Genomic DNA, 16413 nt, shown 5'->3' on the forward strand with positions numbered 1-16413 from the left:
AGATCCACAGAAATAGTGTGCAGTTTTTTGCAGCTATTACCATATTATATTATATATGGCTATTGCGATCTTATGTTGCCCCATGCCTTCTTCCAGCTTTTCAGCTCCCCCTGCCAACAGCAGAAAGCCTCTGAATAGGCAGCACAAAGCTGCCCAGGGCCACGTCCACAGACAGCGCAACATACTGTATATGAGGAAGAAAGAACCTATCCCCAAAAGCAGCATTATAATTTAAGCACACTTTAAAGAGGAATTCCACTCAAGAGTGGAAGCTCCGCTTGCTTGCCTCCTCCCCCCCTCCACTGCCATATTTGCCACCTTTTGGGTGGGGTTTTGGTTTTGACAGGTACCTGCTCCCACTTTTGGTTCAGTTCGCTGTGGCGAAGTGAGCCAGAAGTTCGGACCCCTCCTTCTTCCTGCAGTCTCCCGGGAACCTTCACAGGTCCCAGAAGACTGCAGTGCGACTCACGCATGTGCATTGGGCACCCAGCTGTGAAGTTGCAAGCTGTCCCAGCCTGGTGCCCACAATTGTGATGCTGGCGCCGAGGAGAGAAGAAGGAAAGAAGGGACGGTGTACATCGCTGGACCCTGGGACAGGTAAGTGTGTGTGTTTATTAAAAGTCAGCAGCTACAGTTTTTGTAGCTGCTGACTTTTAATAAACACAAAACTGACTGGAACTCTGCGTTAAGCCAAAGCATGAATGCAAACTGCAGTCTTTGGGTTTACATTGACTTTAAAGTGTTACTAAACCCAGGACCCTGCATTCACTATAGAGTGGGGAAAAAAATGTTTTGATCCCTTGCAGATTTTGTAAGTTTTCCTACTCAATTGTTTTCCTACTTACAAAGAAATGAAGGGTCTATCATTTTTTTTATCATAGGTGTATTATAAATGATAGAGACAGAAAATCAACCAAAAATCCAGAAAAAAAATTGAGTTGCAGTGCAGTGAGTGAAATAAGTATTTGATCCCCTACCAACCAACAATAATTCTGGCTTTCACAGACTGGCTATGTGCTCATGTGGTACACAGATTAGTCCTGGCAATTTAAGAAGGTACTCCTAATGACAAATCGTTGTGTATAAGGCCCCTTTCATCTATTCTCCTCTATGGAGCGGCATGTGTAAATGTACATCTGTCCGTTTATACCCGCCAACATCCAATCTGATCCAATCCGCCAAAAAGAGACGGATGGGGATCCATTCCTCTTCCGTCCATTGGATCGAAAGGAATGGCAGTCAGATGGAAATGGACAGGTTCCACAGTGAGCACAAGAAGAATGCTTTACTGCTTATACAGATTGATTTTATGGATGTGGGTTTAGTAACACTTTAATGTGCAATTCTTTAGGTCTTTTAATTGTAGAGCAAAAATTGTCTACGTATCTAGTTTGACAAGACCATGGTGTACCCCCAAAACCAATGCACTAAATAAAAGGCTTCAAAATCTTTTAAAAATGGACAGATGCAGTACAAAAAAAAAACCTAACAGCAGCATAATCTTTGCTGTTTTATTCACCATGACATGTTAGTGCATATTCAAGCTCATCCAGTTGGAGCTCCTGCCATGCACAAGGCATTGATGTTTAGGCAAGATATTGCCTAAAGCTGCTCTGGAAAAAAAAAAATTCCATTCACTCTGATAAAATTATGCTATTCAGAGCTTGCCCTAGTCTTAAATTGGTCATATACTGTTAATTTGTTTTCATTTAGCCTGCTGGTTGAACAAATATATACTAACAGGCTCCTCCATCTACAAAAACAAGGTGAAGAAATCCCCCGCCAAGACACTGCATTCTGACAGCAACAGGTGCCACTGTCAGAATACAATGATCAGCAGCTGCAGTTGATCGTCAGCAGCTGTTGATTGAGGAAAACTCTCTATATTGCCCCTTCGACAGATGTGGCAAGCGATCAACTTCCGTTAAGCGCAAATTATCAAAATATAAATAAAATGTGCAGTGCCCAAAATTAAGAATAGCAACCTATGTCAATCAATAGTTTAAAAAAAAAAAAAAAAGATATATATATATATATATATATATACACACACACACACACACACACACACACATACAGTATCTCACAGAAGTTAGTACACCCCTCAGATTTTTGTAGATTTTTTTTATACCTTTTCATTTGACAAGACTGTAGAAATGACACTTTGATACAATGTATAGTGAGTGTACAGCTTGTATAAGTGTAAATTTGCTGTCCCCTCAAAATAACAACACACAGCCATTAATGTCTAAACCGCGGACAACAAAAATGAGTACACCCCTAAGTGAAAAGGTCTCAGGTGTGAATTGGGAGCAAGTGTGTTAAATTTGGTGTTCTTTCTCTCACTCTCTCATACTGGTCACCAGAAATTCAACATGGCACCTCATGGCAAAGAACTCTCTGAGGATCTCAAAAAAAGAATTGTTGCTCTACATAAAGATGGCTTAGGCTATAAGAAGATTGCCAAGACCCTGAAACTGAGCTGCAGCACGGTGGCCAAGACCATACAGCGGTTTCACAGGACAGGCCTCGTCATGGTAGACCAGAGGTGTTGAGTGCACGTGCTCAGCATCATATCCAGGTTGTCTTTGGGAAATAGACGTATGAGTGCTGCCAGCATTGCTGCAGAGGTTGAAGGGGTGGTGGTGGGGGGGCAGCCTGTCAGTGCTCGGACCATATGCCGCACACTGCATCAAATTGATGCATGGCTGTCATCCCAGAAGGAAGCCTCTTCTAAAGATGATGCACAAGAAAGCCTGCAAAACATTTGCTGACGACAAGCAGATTAAGGACATGGATTACTGGAACCATGTCCTGTGGTCTGATGAGACCAAGATAAACTTATTTGGCTCAGATGGTGTCAAGTGTGTGTGGCGGCAACCAGGTGAGGAGTACAAAGACAAGTGTGTCTTGCCTACAGTCAAGCATGGTGGTGAGAGTGTCATGGTCTGGGGCTGCATTAGTGCTGCCAGCACTGGGGAGCTAAAGTTCATTGAGGGAACCATGAATGCCAACATGTACTGTGACATACTGAAGCAGAGCATGATCCCCTCCCTTCAGAGACTGGGCCACAGGGCAGTATTCCAACATGATAATGACCCCAAACACACCTCCAAGATGACCACTGCCTTGCTAAAGAAGCTGAGGGTAAAGTGAAGGACTGGCCAAGGATGTCTTCAGACCTAAACCTCCTCAAACGGAAGATGGAGGAGCGCAAGGTCTCTAACATCCACCAGCTCCGTGATGTTGTCATCAGGAGTGGAAGAGGACTCCAATGGCAACCTGTCAAGATCTGGTGAACTCCATGTCCAAGAGGTTTAGGCAGTGCTGGAAAATAATAGTGACCACACTAAATATTGACACTTTGGGCCCAATTTGGACATTTTTACTTAGGAGTGTACTCACTTTTGTTGCCAGTGGATGTGATCTAGTCCCTGCTGTTACACCTCCTCATTGGCAGAGCAGATGCTGTTTGACGTACAGAGATGAGGTCATGAAAATTCAATTAGACTTTTCTCCTAAATTGTAAGGATTTTCAAAATTGTATTAATTGTTTAGTGTTTTGTGCAGGATGATGTAGTGATGGGTGATGTTTTTGCTTATCCTGGAGTTCTTTAAGTCTACATACTATAATTATGGCCACAGTGGGACAGTGCCAAAAAAACAAATTTTAAAGTTAACATTTTATGAAAGAAAAGTTCTCGGTTATAGCTCACAAGCTAGACGTGAAAAAGTTGTGAGCAAGTGCTCCAGTTCCAGGGGCACAGTAAGTTTGAGGTTTTTATATTATGAGATGCGAATGGCTTCACTTAGCAATGTAACACAAAGAACAATCTCATTTCTCAAACCATTTGAAACCTGCACAGAAGAGAAAAAAAAAAAAAAGAGAAGCAGAAGGCAACTTTGAATCTGCCTGGTTGCCAATATAAAAAGTTCATTATTTTGTTTTATTTATTTTTTTATCATTGACAGTTCTGTTCATCAGGGTTCAAATCATTAAATTGCTGGCAAGCAAATAGGTAAACATTTTGAGAAACATGCAAGCAGAAACATACCTTTTCCCAGTGCACAATCTCCCAGGCACCATTTCTTAGAACTGGAGGAGGAAAGAAAACTTTGAATCAGATCTATTACACAGTCCACCAACATCTGCACAAAACACCAGCCAAATTACATAAAAGGTTCATCTAAAACCACCTCCCAGGTAGATTTGTCCAAGAACCATACATACTAGAAGACTCTCACTGATTATTATTATACAGGATTTATATAGCGCCAGCAGTTTGCACAGCGCTTTACAATATAAGAGGGACAGTACAATTACAGTACATTTCAGTACAGAAGGAATATGAGGGCCCTGCTCGTGGAGCTTACAATCTAAAGGAAGGGGGAGGTGATACAAAAGAGGATAGCAGCAGGTGATAACCTGATGGAGGTGATTCAAGTACAATTCTTAGGTGGAGGTGGGGTAGAGTAGGCTTCCCTGAATAAGTGAGCTTTCCAAGATAGCCTAAATGCAGACAGGGTGGGGGCTGACCAGACATACTGTGGTAGGGAGTTCCAGAGGATGGGAGAGGTCCTGGAGGCAAGCATGGGAGGAGGTGATGAGGGAGCTAGAGAGGAAGATATCTTGGGAGGAGCGGAGTGGACGATTTGGGCAATATCTGCAGATTAGGTTGGCGATGTAGCTAGGGGCAGTGTTGTGGATGGCTTTGTAAACTGTGATTAGTATTTTGATTTATATACCTTGGGTTAGTGGAAGCCAGTGAAGGGATTGGAAGGGATTAAACATTTTCTTAATATTCAAAAGCTTTCTGATCATGAGATTGTCTACTTCTCAGGCATAGCTGATGGAAAAGTAGTCATGCCCGATATCATGTGTGGTCATTCCCAATATCATAGTTGAAACTCAACAATCTTGATAAAATACTCTTCATCTACTCTAAGCTGTACTATAAAAGATAAAAGGACAATAATGTCCGAAGCACTGCTGTCAGACCATAAAACAAAACGACCCAGTTATGTTTTAACTGCAACCATTGCTTTCTTCTTTTTGTGTGTTTTTTTTGCTGGACAGAGCAAGCGGTCAGAGCAAGAGCCCATAGTCAACAAAACAAAAAACAAAACAAAAACACACACATGCAATGAGGTTGGAAAATTACATTTAATGGAAATGTTCTTTCACCTTTTAAGCCTGGTTTGCAGTAGTATGATTTATTTCTCACAGAATCGCATGACAATGAAAATAACATTGTTTTCAATGGTGCGGTTCACATCAATGCACTGCAACTGCGATGCAAGTTTGGGAAAGGGTTCTGTGCTACTTTAGTGCGATGCAGAGCAATTTTGTGGCCCATAGACTTCAATAGAAATGTATAATAAAATGCATGTGTAGTAATAGTGCACGCCATAAAATCAAGTCTAAAATGCACAATCCTTAAGTTGCATCAGAATCGCATTTTCATCACATCAACATTGCAATGCAGAATTGCACCTCAAATTACATTCAAAACGGATAGCACTAGTTTGAACCAAGCCTTACTGGGTTGGATTTCAGCTCAAGCATTGGCTCCTGCCATGCTGTCTCACTGTACAGTGTTAATACAGAACTAGTATGGGGGAGATATTAGGGAACACAGGCGCCATACAATCAGTGACACCCACTACAAGGTCTGTAACCATAACGTTTCTGTGAATGAGATACTAACAGAACCAGATTATCCACTGGTCAACCAATACATGAGTCTTGGTGGATGTCCAGAGGGCCCATCTACAACCTTTATTATTCTGCAGTAAGTCAGAGGGAGAATCCAATTGGTCAACGCTGTACACCTACCGGACAATTTTCAAGGGAAAATGCATTTGTAATCTAAACTTGTGACAGGCCCAACAGGCACAGGATCTTTTGGAAAGGACTGCAGGCTAGCCTCTTGCCTTGTATGGGTCCTGGCGTTTGAGGGGGCTCTTCTTTGGGAGGTGTGTGCCTGGGGGGCCTTTTGGAGCAGTTGTACCTCTGTGCTCAAACCAACATTGACTGCTTCAACCTCCTCCTAGACTCAGAGCAGAAGTTAATATAATCAGCTCAAAACAACCTGTGCAATCTGTTTAAGGTGTTGTGTGTTTACTGTTGTGTCTTTCTCCCACTGTTAATTGAGTAACCTATTGTTTGTCTGTTGGCTAATTCTCCTGGGAGGTTCCTACATGATGGGATTAGTCTTGTGTCAACTTTACCTCATTACCTAATCATTGGGAGATGTTTATCCCAATGTGTAATATTTGTTTTTATTGTTCATGTTGGGACTGCCCCTACTTCTGAAGTGTATAAAAACCTGTATTTCTGTTCAATAAAGAGTTCCAGTTGCACCTAAGCTAGTGTTGTCTAGTTCAATTTCCAGCTATAATACCTTCTTCCTGTGTTCCAGTGACGAGGGAGCAGCTCACTGGCGGATGCACCCAGGCGGGGTGCCAGATGGTCCATCACATTTGGTGGCAGCAGTGGGATCTGCTTCCTCCCTACAGAAAAGTTCCAAACCACCACCAGAACAGTGTTGAGTGATATCAAAGAAGTGTCCCAGGAGCCATTGGCCATGAAAGCAGAGTTCCAGTGGTGAATGCAAGAAACATTAGCCCAGTGCAGAGAGCCTGGTTCTGCCTGGGATGCGCTGGAATTGAGAGACACAATCTGCTGGGAGTTCTGGAGGGAGTTCTGGAGTTCCGCGGAGCTTGATTGATGCGACGTTATTACGTTTTTGGCTGCCAGCTACTGCGCATGTGCTGAGTAGCCAGGCTCGTTTATGTGATTGCTGTTATGCTGTTGATGCTGGTGTCGGCTGGGACACCTCTTGAGTAAGTGCAATGAGTACCTAATAAAGGAATTGGTTTTTATAATATTGCACCATGAAGTCTTTCTGTTTCTCTCGAGTGCTTGGCATTTCCCCCCATGGATACGTTTGAAGGTGGTCCTTTAACTATTGGAGAAGTGGATTTTCGATTAACTATAAAAAGTTTTTCATCCTGTTATTTCGATCGATGAGGATCGGTGTGTTGCAGAGTTTCCGTTCCTGAAGATATATTTATGGATGATCTGCCATTATATTATCAAGGTTTTTTGGTGAAATTTTTTCATATTTAGACACTTTTTTTGCACAAAAGTTTTTTGCACTTAAAAGTTTTTTTATATTTTTTTTGTGGTATTGGCATATATATATTTTTTTCTGGACTTATGATTTGACGATTTCTTTATATACATTTATATATTTATACACATTTACTAGCGCAAATTATTTATTTATTGGTACACTTTATATATGGTGATTTTTTGCAGCTGGTACACTATTAGTAAGTTATATAATTTTGACCATAGGCGCTATTATTAATTTTTCTTATGCTTTGGGTCATTGTCTATCTGCACTATGAAGCGGCGTCCAATAAGTTCTGAAGCATTTGGCTGAATATGAGCAGATAATATTGCCCAAAACACTTCAGAACTCATCCTGCTGCTTTTGTCAGCAGTCACATCATCAATAAATACAAGAGAACCAGTTCCATTGGCAGCCATACATGCCCACGCCATGACACTACCACCACCATGCTTCACTGATGAGGTGGTATGCTTAGGATCATGAGCAGTTCCTTTCCTTCTCCATACTCTTCTCTTCCCATCACTCTGGTACAAGTTGATCTTGGTCTCATCTGTCCATAGGATGTTGTTCCAGAACTGTGAAGGCTTTTTTAGATGTCGTTTGGCAAACTCTAATCTGGCCTTCCTGTTTTTGAGGCTCACCAATGGTTTACATCTTGTGGTGAACCTTCTGTATTCACTCTGATGAAGCGTTCTCTTGATTGTTGACTTTGACACACATACACCTACCTCCTGGAGAGTGTTCTTGCTCTGGCCAACTGTTGTGAAGGGTGTTTTCTTCACCAGGGAAAGAATTCTTCGATCATCCACCACAGTTGTTTTCTGTGGTCTTCCGGGTCTTTTGGTGTTGCTGAGCTCACCGGTGCGTTCCTTCTTTTTAAGAATGTTCCAAACAGTTGTTTTGGCCATGCCTAATGTTTTTGCTCTCTCTCTCTGATGGGTTTGTTTTGTTTTTTCAGCCTAATGATGGCTTGCTTCACTGATAGTGACAGCTCTTTGGATCTCATCTTGAGAGTTGACAGCAACAGATTCCAAATGCAAATAGCACACTTGAAATGAACTCTGGACCTTTTATCTGCTGCTTGTAATTGGGATAATGAGGGAATAACACACACCTGGCCATGGAACAGCTGAGAAGCCAATTGTCCCATTACTTTTGGTCCCTTAACAAGTGGGAAGCACATATGCAAACTGTTATAATTCCTACACCGTTCACCTGATTTGGATGTAAATACCCTCAAATTAAAGGTGACAGTCTGCAGTTAAAGCACATCTTGTTTGTTTCATTTCAAATCCATTGTGGTGGTGTATAGAGCCAAAAATGTTAGAAAAGTGTCGATGTCCCAATATTTATGGACCTGACTGTACCTATTGTTTTTGACTGTTGGCTAATCTTCCTAGAGGTTGCTATATAATGGGAATAATCTTGTGTCAACTTTACCTCGTTACCTAATCATGTGAAATGTTTTTCCAATGTGTAATATTTGTTTTTATTGTTCATGTGGGGACTGCCCCTAATTCTGAAATGTAAAAAAAAAAAAAAAAAAAAAAAACCCTATTTCTGTTCAAAAAGGAGGTTCCTGTTTGCGCCTAAGCTAGTGTAGTATAGTTCTTGGGTGCCAGGCGGTCCGTCACAGAAATCTTTTTTTGTGCCTATTGCAATTCTTGTCAATCGAATGGATCGAGAGGGGGGGGTTAGCTGCTACCTTGCCTAGAGACTTCTTTGGCCAATCCATCTCTGGAGGTGCTGATGATTTTACTGTTTTATCTCACAGGGGTTTCTGTACACATTGCTCACAGACATTACCCTGCTACCCAGCAGGGGCTGTTAGAGAAACTGTAAAAACACAAATTATGATATTCTCAGTTGATAAATGCCTCATACGTTGCATAGCACTTCTGGGCATTAGAAATATATATGTAACTTGAAGTGCAAGAAAACTCCCACTGGGCACTAGTACCTACAGGTAAGCTTATAGTAAAGGTTACCTGTAGGCACAAGGAATATCTCCTAAACATGCACCGATTAGGAGATATTCAGTGTCCCTGCGGCCGATGACGAAACCAGCGTATATGTTCTGAAGGAACGACATACCCATGCCGTTTCTTCAGAGCTCTGTGCCATGGCAGAGAGTCCCATGCTAATGCATGGGAGTGATGTCATTGAGGCTCAGCCAATAAAGCAGCCAGAGCCTGCAAACCCGGTAGGAAGACTGGGTGAAGATGGAAACCTTGTCAGCACGCTGCTGCAGGGCTTCGTTCTAAGGTAAGTATTTTTTAATGTGCTAGTATGGAATGCATACTAGCTCATTATGACATTATTTTGCAATAGAATTTGTTTTTTTTTGTTTTTTTTGGGCTGGTTACTAAGAGCTCTAAGAGCAAGCTTCAAATAAACATGAAGGCCTAAGATCTAAACATTGTGCAAACATGTGGGTACTGGCATATGTATATGACAAATACTCACAGATCATTCTATTAGACCTCCATTGTGAATGTACCCTTCAAGGTTTCAATGAAGACCAGACCAGGAAGACTGTAGAGCGTCACAGCCCTAATAGAGGCTAAATCCTAATTCAGACTGCACAGTCCAGCCTTCGCTCCCCAAATGAGCCCATGACCCTGTCATGGGTTTGCCAGTTTTCCTTCTACGGACCACTTTTGGTCAGTCCTGACCACTAAAAACCGGGAATATCCCACAAAACCGCAGTTTGGAGTTGCTCTGACCCAGTCATCTAGCCATTACAATTTTGCTCTTATCCAATCAAATCTTCACACTTGTCCATTTTTCTGCTTTCAACATATCAACTACAGGGACAACATGTTCAAATGCTGGTTAATATATACCACCCATTTTCAGGTGCCACTGTAATGAGATAATCACTGTTATGTCATAATGTAATGGCTGATCAGTGTACTGTATAATTAGTGGCAGAATATTTTAACTTTTCCCCAAGCAGGAAAAATCTCATGTGTTTGTATATCAGGTAAAGGGCAGTGCCAGATTAATGTGTTTTAAGCACCGTTCAGAGTATACGGCTTCTCTGAACATCATGACTACTGCTGAATGCCAGCAGATTCCTTCCTTGAAAATGAAACCTCTTCAGGCGAGCTCAACAGGATCACATCATCAAACTGGCTCCATAAAAAGATGCCGGCAGACCCGAAGGTTCCACAGTGCTAGAAATAACCACACAACTAGGAAATCACAACTTGTAGACCTACCTTGAGTTTTTTTCTTGTTCACATAATTGTCAGCTTTGTGTCGTTTCTGTAAGGAAATAAAAAGAAACATTTCTTCCATTAGATATTGCGAGGTCAGTTTTCTGGCATTTGATTTATTACTGAAGTAATGAACTATTAACAGACTATGGTTTACAGGAATAACAAAGTGCACCTCTCCTTCCTGCCCTTATGACCCACAAACTACCCACCCTGCCCTAGATGTACACTTACCTACCTAGCACAGCATGCAAGCAAAATATTATCACTGGCCACACCTGCACAATCAATGCATATACACTTCTATAGGGTTGTCTCCCAAAGATCCCAAGTAGCTGCCAATCACATCCATACAGTATCTAAACATGGCGGCTACCATGCACAACGTTGTGAATGTAATTAGGCAGCCCAATGGATGATGATCATAACCACAAGTTTACACTTTTGCACTTTAGTTAATTTCCCATCCTGTGTTCCCCTCAATGCCCCCCCCCCCCCCTCTCTCTGCTCTTCCCCAAAACATTGTCTGTCCTGCAGCGCTGATTGGCAACTTCTTTAGCTTTTATCCTGTTTTGTGAGCCAGCAGAAGCCGAGCACATTCATCATTCTGCAGTGCTGAACAACCCACTCTGTGCTCCCCTTTGCTCAGGCATCAGCTGTTCCGACTGATCAGAACTTTGCTTGCCCAGAAGAAAAGAGGCCACCTCTCTCCGACACTGATCTGATCCTGGCCACTTCTGCCCAGTCATCTCTGATCCAGACCACTCCCCCATCCTCTCCTTCAGGGCTCACTAAGATGAGTGGCTCAGTTTACTTCACACCCATAAAGTATGAAAGGGTTTGAAAGTAAACATAGCCATTCATATTGTAAGAGTATCTGAATTTATCCCTACAGAACAGACAGTGCACAGTCCACATGTGTTTGTGCTGCGTCTCTGCAAACAGGAAACAGGAACTTTATTCAGAGAAAAGAGAGTTTTACCATAAATGCAGCTATATAAACTTATAAACATTGCTATCTACTGGTTGAGAAAATATCTCTACTGAATAGGAAGTTGTCACACAAAATACATGAACACTATATTCCAACACATACTGTATGAATGTCAGCAGGTAAAGGGAGGACAGTGATGACTGCCCTCAATGTACAGCTCAGTACTATGAATGAACTTGTTTACAAATACAAATTCATTTATGAATGCAAAAATAAACTAAATATGTACAGTATATAAGACATAGAAAGAGAACATTGTATGCCATTTAAATTTTTGCTGAAAATTTTGGTGTCTCTTTATAGCCTGAATATTTGACACAAAAAAAGAAAAAAGTTCCAAAGAGCATTATTAATATATCACTGAAAATTTACACAGTGCTTTACACGTTGTACATTTACACCCTGAAGGAGCTTACAATCTAGGATCCCTATCTCAAATACTTGCACATACACACGGGCCGAATGGGCATGCTGGAAAACCAGCATCCAATCAGTGCTGGCAGCCAGTGGATGCGAGTGCTATCCAATGTAATCGGGTGGAAGTGGGGGGGAGGGGGAAGTCCCCCTGCCAGAACACAATAGCTCAGAAAAAATAGATATTGTGTACCCGTGTACCCAGCATGGGGCAAATTTAGACAGGAGCCAATTAATTCTTCAGAGTGTGGGAGGAAACTGGAGTACCCGGAAGAAATCCTCGTAAACTGAAGGAGAACTTTTAAACATACATGTAGTGTCCTTGGTGGGACTAGAACTGAGGACCCCAGTGCTGCAAATCTGGAGTTTATAACCACTGAGCCATCCTATTTTAGCAGCACAAGCACTTCTCACCCTCCAGCAGTTACTCCAATTTACTTGTTACATATCTTATCACTGTCTTACTTCCCATAACACAATAGCCATTGTTCGCTTGAACCACAAAACTATTCTCCAAAACTGTGTCAGGTCCCCGATTGGGATGTTCTGTACAGATTCTGAGCAGTAACAGTGCCGCAGGTGAACAACGCACACAAACTCAGCAGACTAAAGTCTTTGAATTTCAAATGTACAATTCCACCGCTTCACTAGAGACAAAGGGATAATGTGAGCGATAATTTGCTTTATGAGAGGGAGATGAGAGAGCAAAAGAGTGTGAGAAAGAAAAAGAAAAAAAATAGCAAGAGACAGAGAGAAAAAAAAGTGAGAGACAGAGAAAAAAAAAAAAAAGTGAATGAAAGTGCAAAAGTGAGAGAGATGGATCCAGAGAGATTTGCTATTTAAACTATTACAAGAGACCCCCACAATAATTTAAAGTGAATGTAAAGGTTATTTTTTTAAAAAAAAAACTCATGGTATACTTGCCTGCTCTGTACAAATCTTGATCCTCCTCTTCTGGGGTCCCCTGCTAGGGGCTTCTGGCTTCAGAAGTGCCCCCCATGGAAAGTCACTTGCTATGGTGGCACTCATGCAGGCTCGATCCCAAGCCACACTGTGTGCATCGATTGACACACAGTGTAGCACAGCCATGCCTCTCACTACCTTGGTCACTGGATTTGATTGACTGCAGCAGAAACCAATGGCTTCCGCTGTTCTGAGTCCAGTGAGGAAGGAGAGGGAGCAGTGCCGCTATTCTTGTGCACAGTGCTGGATCCAGATTGGGCTCAGATACGTATTTAGGGGGGTTGGGAGGGAGATGCAAATAAAAGGTTTTTTACCCAATACAGAGAATGCATTAGAAGGCAAAAACCTTTAGCCTTTACAATCAACGTTAATGCACAGAGCCTCCCACGGGACAATGTTATTATATTTAGGACCATTAAGAGCCCAAGATTGGCGATGCAAACACCAAACATGGCTCTTATGATTAATAGTGCATCAAATAAGTAATTAAAAACGCCCTAAAAGGGTACGTTCATAGAAAAAATGGCCGCATAACGCAATTTATAACATTACAATCTCTTCCTAAGAAATAACAGTTTTACTGATTCTGTATAAAATTAGATATCAACTTCTAATACCATTTAAAAATAGTTATCTAAATATATTTTATAAATACATAATCAATTATTCTGTTATTTCAACATCACAATTCGAAGACTTATTCCAGTGCACATATCATACATTAATATTGCTCCCTGAATAATCTATACAGAATCAGCACTCAAACCATGTCTAGAGATCAAAAGAAGAGAGCAGAGAAATCTATACAACAATAGGAAAGTCATCTGCTAAATAAACTATCACACGCATAGGCACACATAGGCTGTTAAGCCTGGCAGTGGGAAAAAGAGCCGCTCTCATTATGTATTGATTATGTGAGAGGCATTGAATCAAACAGAAAGCAGTCTATGGCTAACCCTGACAAAACATCACAGCCAGCAGCAGAAAATGAATGAGTATTGTTACCGAGGCTTCCTTCCTGCACCAAACCACAGATACTGACATTGCATATCACATTTTACGAACAAATATTGATCTGCATTAAAGCAAAACCCCAGGTCAAACACTTCTGGTTCAAGTAGAACAGCTGTTGATACCTGCAGGAAAATAATTTTTTTTTTTTTTTTTTAGAAATCAAGAAAATTCTGTTTCCGGGCTTACAGAAAAAAATGAGGCACCCATGAATGCTTTGTGGCAGCTTCTCCACTGAAAAAAATGCAGTGTAAAGTGAGCCTTCATACCCCTCTTTCACTTTATATAGTATTGCACTGCATCCTAAAGTTACAGACACCTTTTTGTGTTGCAGGGATTTCTTTTTTTTTCTTTTTTGTCCAGGTAAGAAGGACATAGCTGTTGTGCCCGCAGCCTACTGGGATACACCCATCATGCATCATAAGGCCTGTTCACACAGGCTTTGGCTTGCATAACAGCAGTGTGAACATCAAGCATTTACAGAGTTTTCATCAAGTTTTGAAGCATGTAAAGTGTCATCCAGTTCCAGTTTTGAATGTTGAACACAGATCCTAATGGGAGTGCTGATCATCACTTTCCTTGTTCAAACATTTTACTGATTTTCCAAGCTAGAAACAAGCTTAGGACATGTAAATACATATACAGTTGTGTTCAAAATAATAGCAGTCAGACATCACTAACCTGATCAATCACTGTTTTGGTAGAAATTATATTTCTACATGACAAATAATTTACTAGCAGGTGTAGTAGAGTAATAGAAATCCAACAGACCCAACAGTCATGACATGCATGCTGCTGATTCTGTGTCATTGAATCACTAATTGAAGGGGCAAACCCAAACACACCAGTAAACGTGCAACATCTTGGTTCCAGACCAACAAGATTGACATTATGGAGTGGGCCAGCTCAATCCCCGGATTCTTAATTCAATAGAAAAACTTGTGGGGTGACATCAAAAATGCAGTTTCTGAGGCAAAAACCAAGAAATAGAGAACTGTGGAATGTAGTCAATCATCCTGGGCTGGACTACCTGTTCACAGGTGCCAGAAGTTGGTTGACTCCATGCAACACAGATGTACAGCAGTTCTCAGAAACAGTGCTTATACAACTAAATATTCATTAACTGATTCAAAGGAAAGCAAAATCTTGAAACATTTTTCAGTTTATATAGTGAATGTTTGAGTTTGTAAAGAAGAATACAAACACTGCTATTTTTTGAACAGTCTAATATTCACTTTTCTTCAATTTTTTTAGAGGAACAACACAAATTTGATATATTTTTCTTCATGTTTTGATTTGGAATAGAATGTGTAGTGTTCCCAATGCATCTGTGTGTATGGAAATAAAAGCGATTAGAAGGATTTTGAGCTTTATTCACTTTTTTCAAACACACTGCTATTATTTTAAACACAACTGTATATAAGTATTGGAGAACATGTAGCCCAAAGGCAAGGAGAAAAAAGTCACGTGAAAAACATACAACTGGAACCAACAAAGAAACATTTGGAGAATGCAATACAAAAAGGAGGGTAAAGCATGGTTATGGTTCAACTACAGTGTACTGCACCTCAGAACTACCTATAGGTTCCATGCGAAATAAAGGAAGAACAAAAAATGGGATCAGGTAGGGAAGAAAGAATAAAGGAGGCCAAGGGGAACAGAGGAAGGGGAGAGGGGGTTTGTGACTTCCAGAAGGGGAGGGGCAGTTCGGGAATGGACCAGTATAGGAAATGGCACGTAGGACCATCATAAGGCGAGACTAAAGAAAATGTTAAGGGAGGAGCAGCGATTCGTCAAAAGTCGACGGGAGGAAGTGTTCCACCCAGGGGTTCCAAATCTTTAGAAATTTGGGGACAGAGTCCATAATTATTGTTATTATACAAGATTTATATAGCGCCAACAGTTTGTTCAGCACTTTACAATATAATGGGAGACAATACAGCAAAAATACAGTTCAATACAAGAGGGATAGGAGGGCCCTGCTCCTTGGAGCTTACAATCTAGGAGGGAGGGGCTAGTGGTACAAAAAGGTAGTAACTGTGGGGGATGGACTGGTTGGAAGAACGGAAGATTACATTATTAGCTGATGGCAGGATAGGCTTCCCTGAAGAGATAGGTTTTCAGAGATCGCCTAAAAGTGAGCAGAGTAGGCGATAGTCTGATAAATTGGGGTAGAGCATTCCAGAGGATGGGGAAAGCTCTGGAGAAGTCCTGGAGATGAGCATGGGAGGAGGAGACAAGGGAGTTAGAGAGTAGGAGGTCTTATGAGGAGCGGAGAGTACGGTTTGGGTGATATTGAGAGACAAGATCGGTGATGTAATTTGGGGCAGAGTTATAAATGGCTTTATACGTTATTGTTAATGTTTTGAATTTTATCCGTTGGGCAATGGGAAGCCAGTGGAGGGATTGGCAGAGAGGGGTGGCAGATACAGAACGGTTAGTAAGATGGATGAGTCTGGCAGCAGCATTCATGATAGACTGAAGAGGGGATAGCCTGCGATTAGGTAGGCCAATGAGGAGGGAGTTCCAATAGTCAAGGCGAGATATAACAATGGAGTGAATAATGTTGTTAGTGGTTTCCGAGGTTAGGAACGGGCATATCTTGGAGATGTTGCGGAACTGAAGTCTACAAGATTTGGACAGTGATTGGATTTGGGGCTGAAAGGAC

General features: G+C 41.4%; 1 protein-coding gene across 3 annotated transcripts in view; it reads right to left on the minus strand.

Annotated features, from left to right (window-relative positions):
• LOC149441469 (phospholipid-transporting ATPase IA-like) overlaps positions 1–16413 on the minus strand; it is a 213811-nt gene that overhangs the window by 49899 nt on the left and 147499 nt on the right. For all 3 annotated transcript variants that reach the window (XM_089657287.1, XM_089657285.1, XM_089657284.1), the window contains exons 6-7: positions 10367–10412; positions 4056–4096 (exon numbers count right to left, since the gene is read on the minus strand). In XM_089657287.1, the coding sequence (XP_089513413.1) occupies positions 4056–4096; positions 10367–10412 (87 nt within the window). The remainder of the gene's footprint in view (positions 1–4055; positions 4097–10366; positions 10413–16413) is intronic.

Source organism: Staurois parvus, unplaced genomic scaffold, assembly GCF_062004578.1.
Source record: "Staurois parvus isolate SC_StPar_1 unplaced genomic scaffold, SC_StPar_1.0 ptg000980l, whole genome shotgun sequence".
Taxonomy (NCBI): domain Eukaryota; kingdom Metazoa; phylum Chordata; class Amphibia; order Anura; family Ranidae; genus Staurois; species Staurois parvus.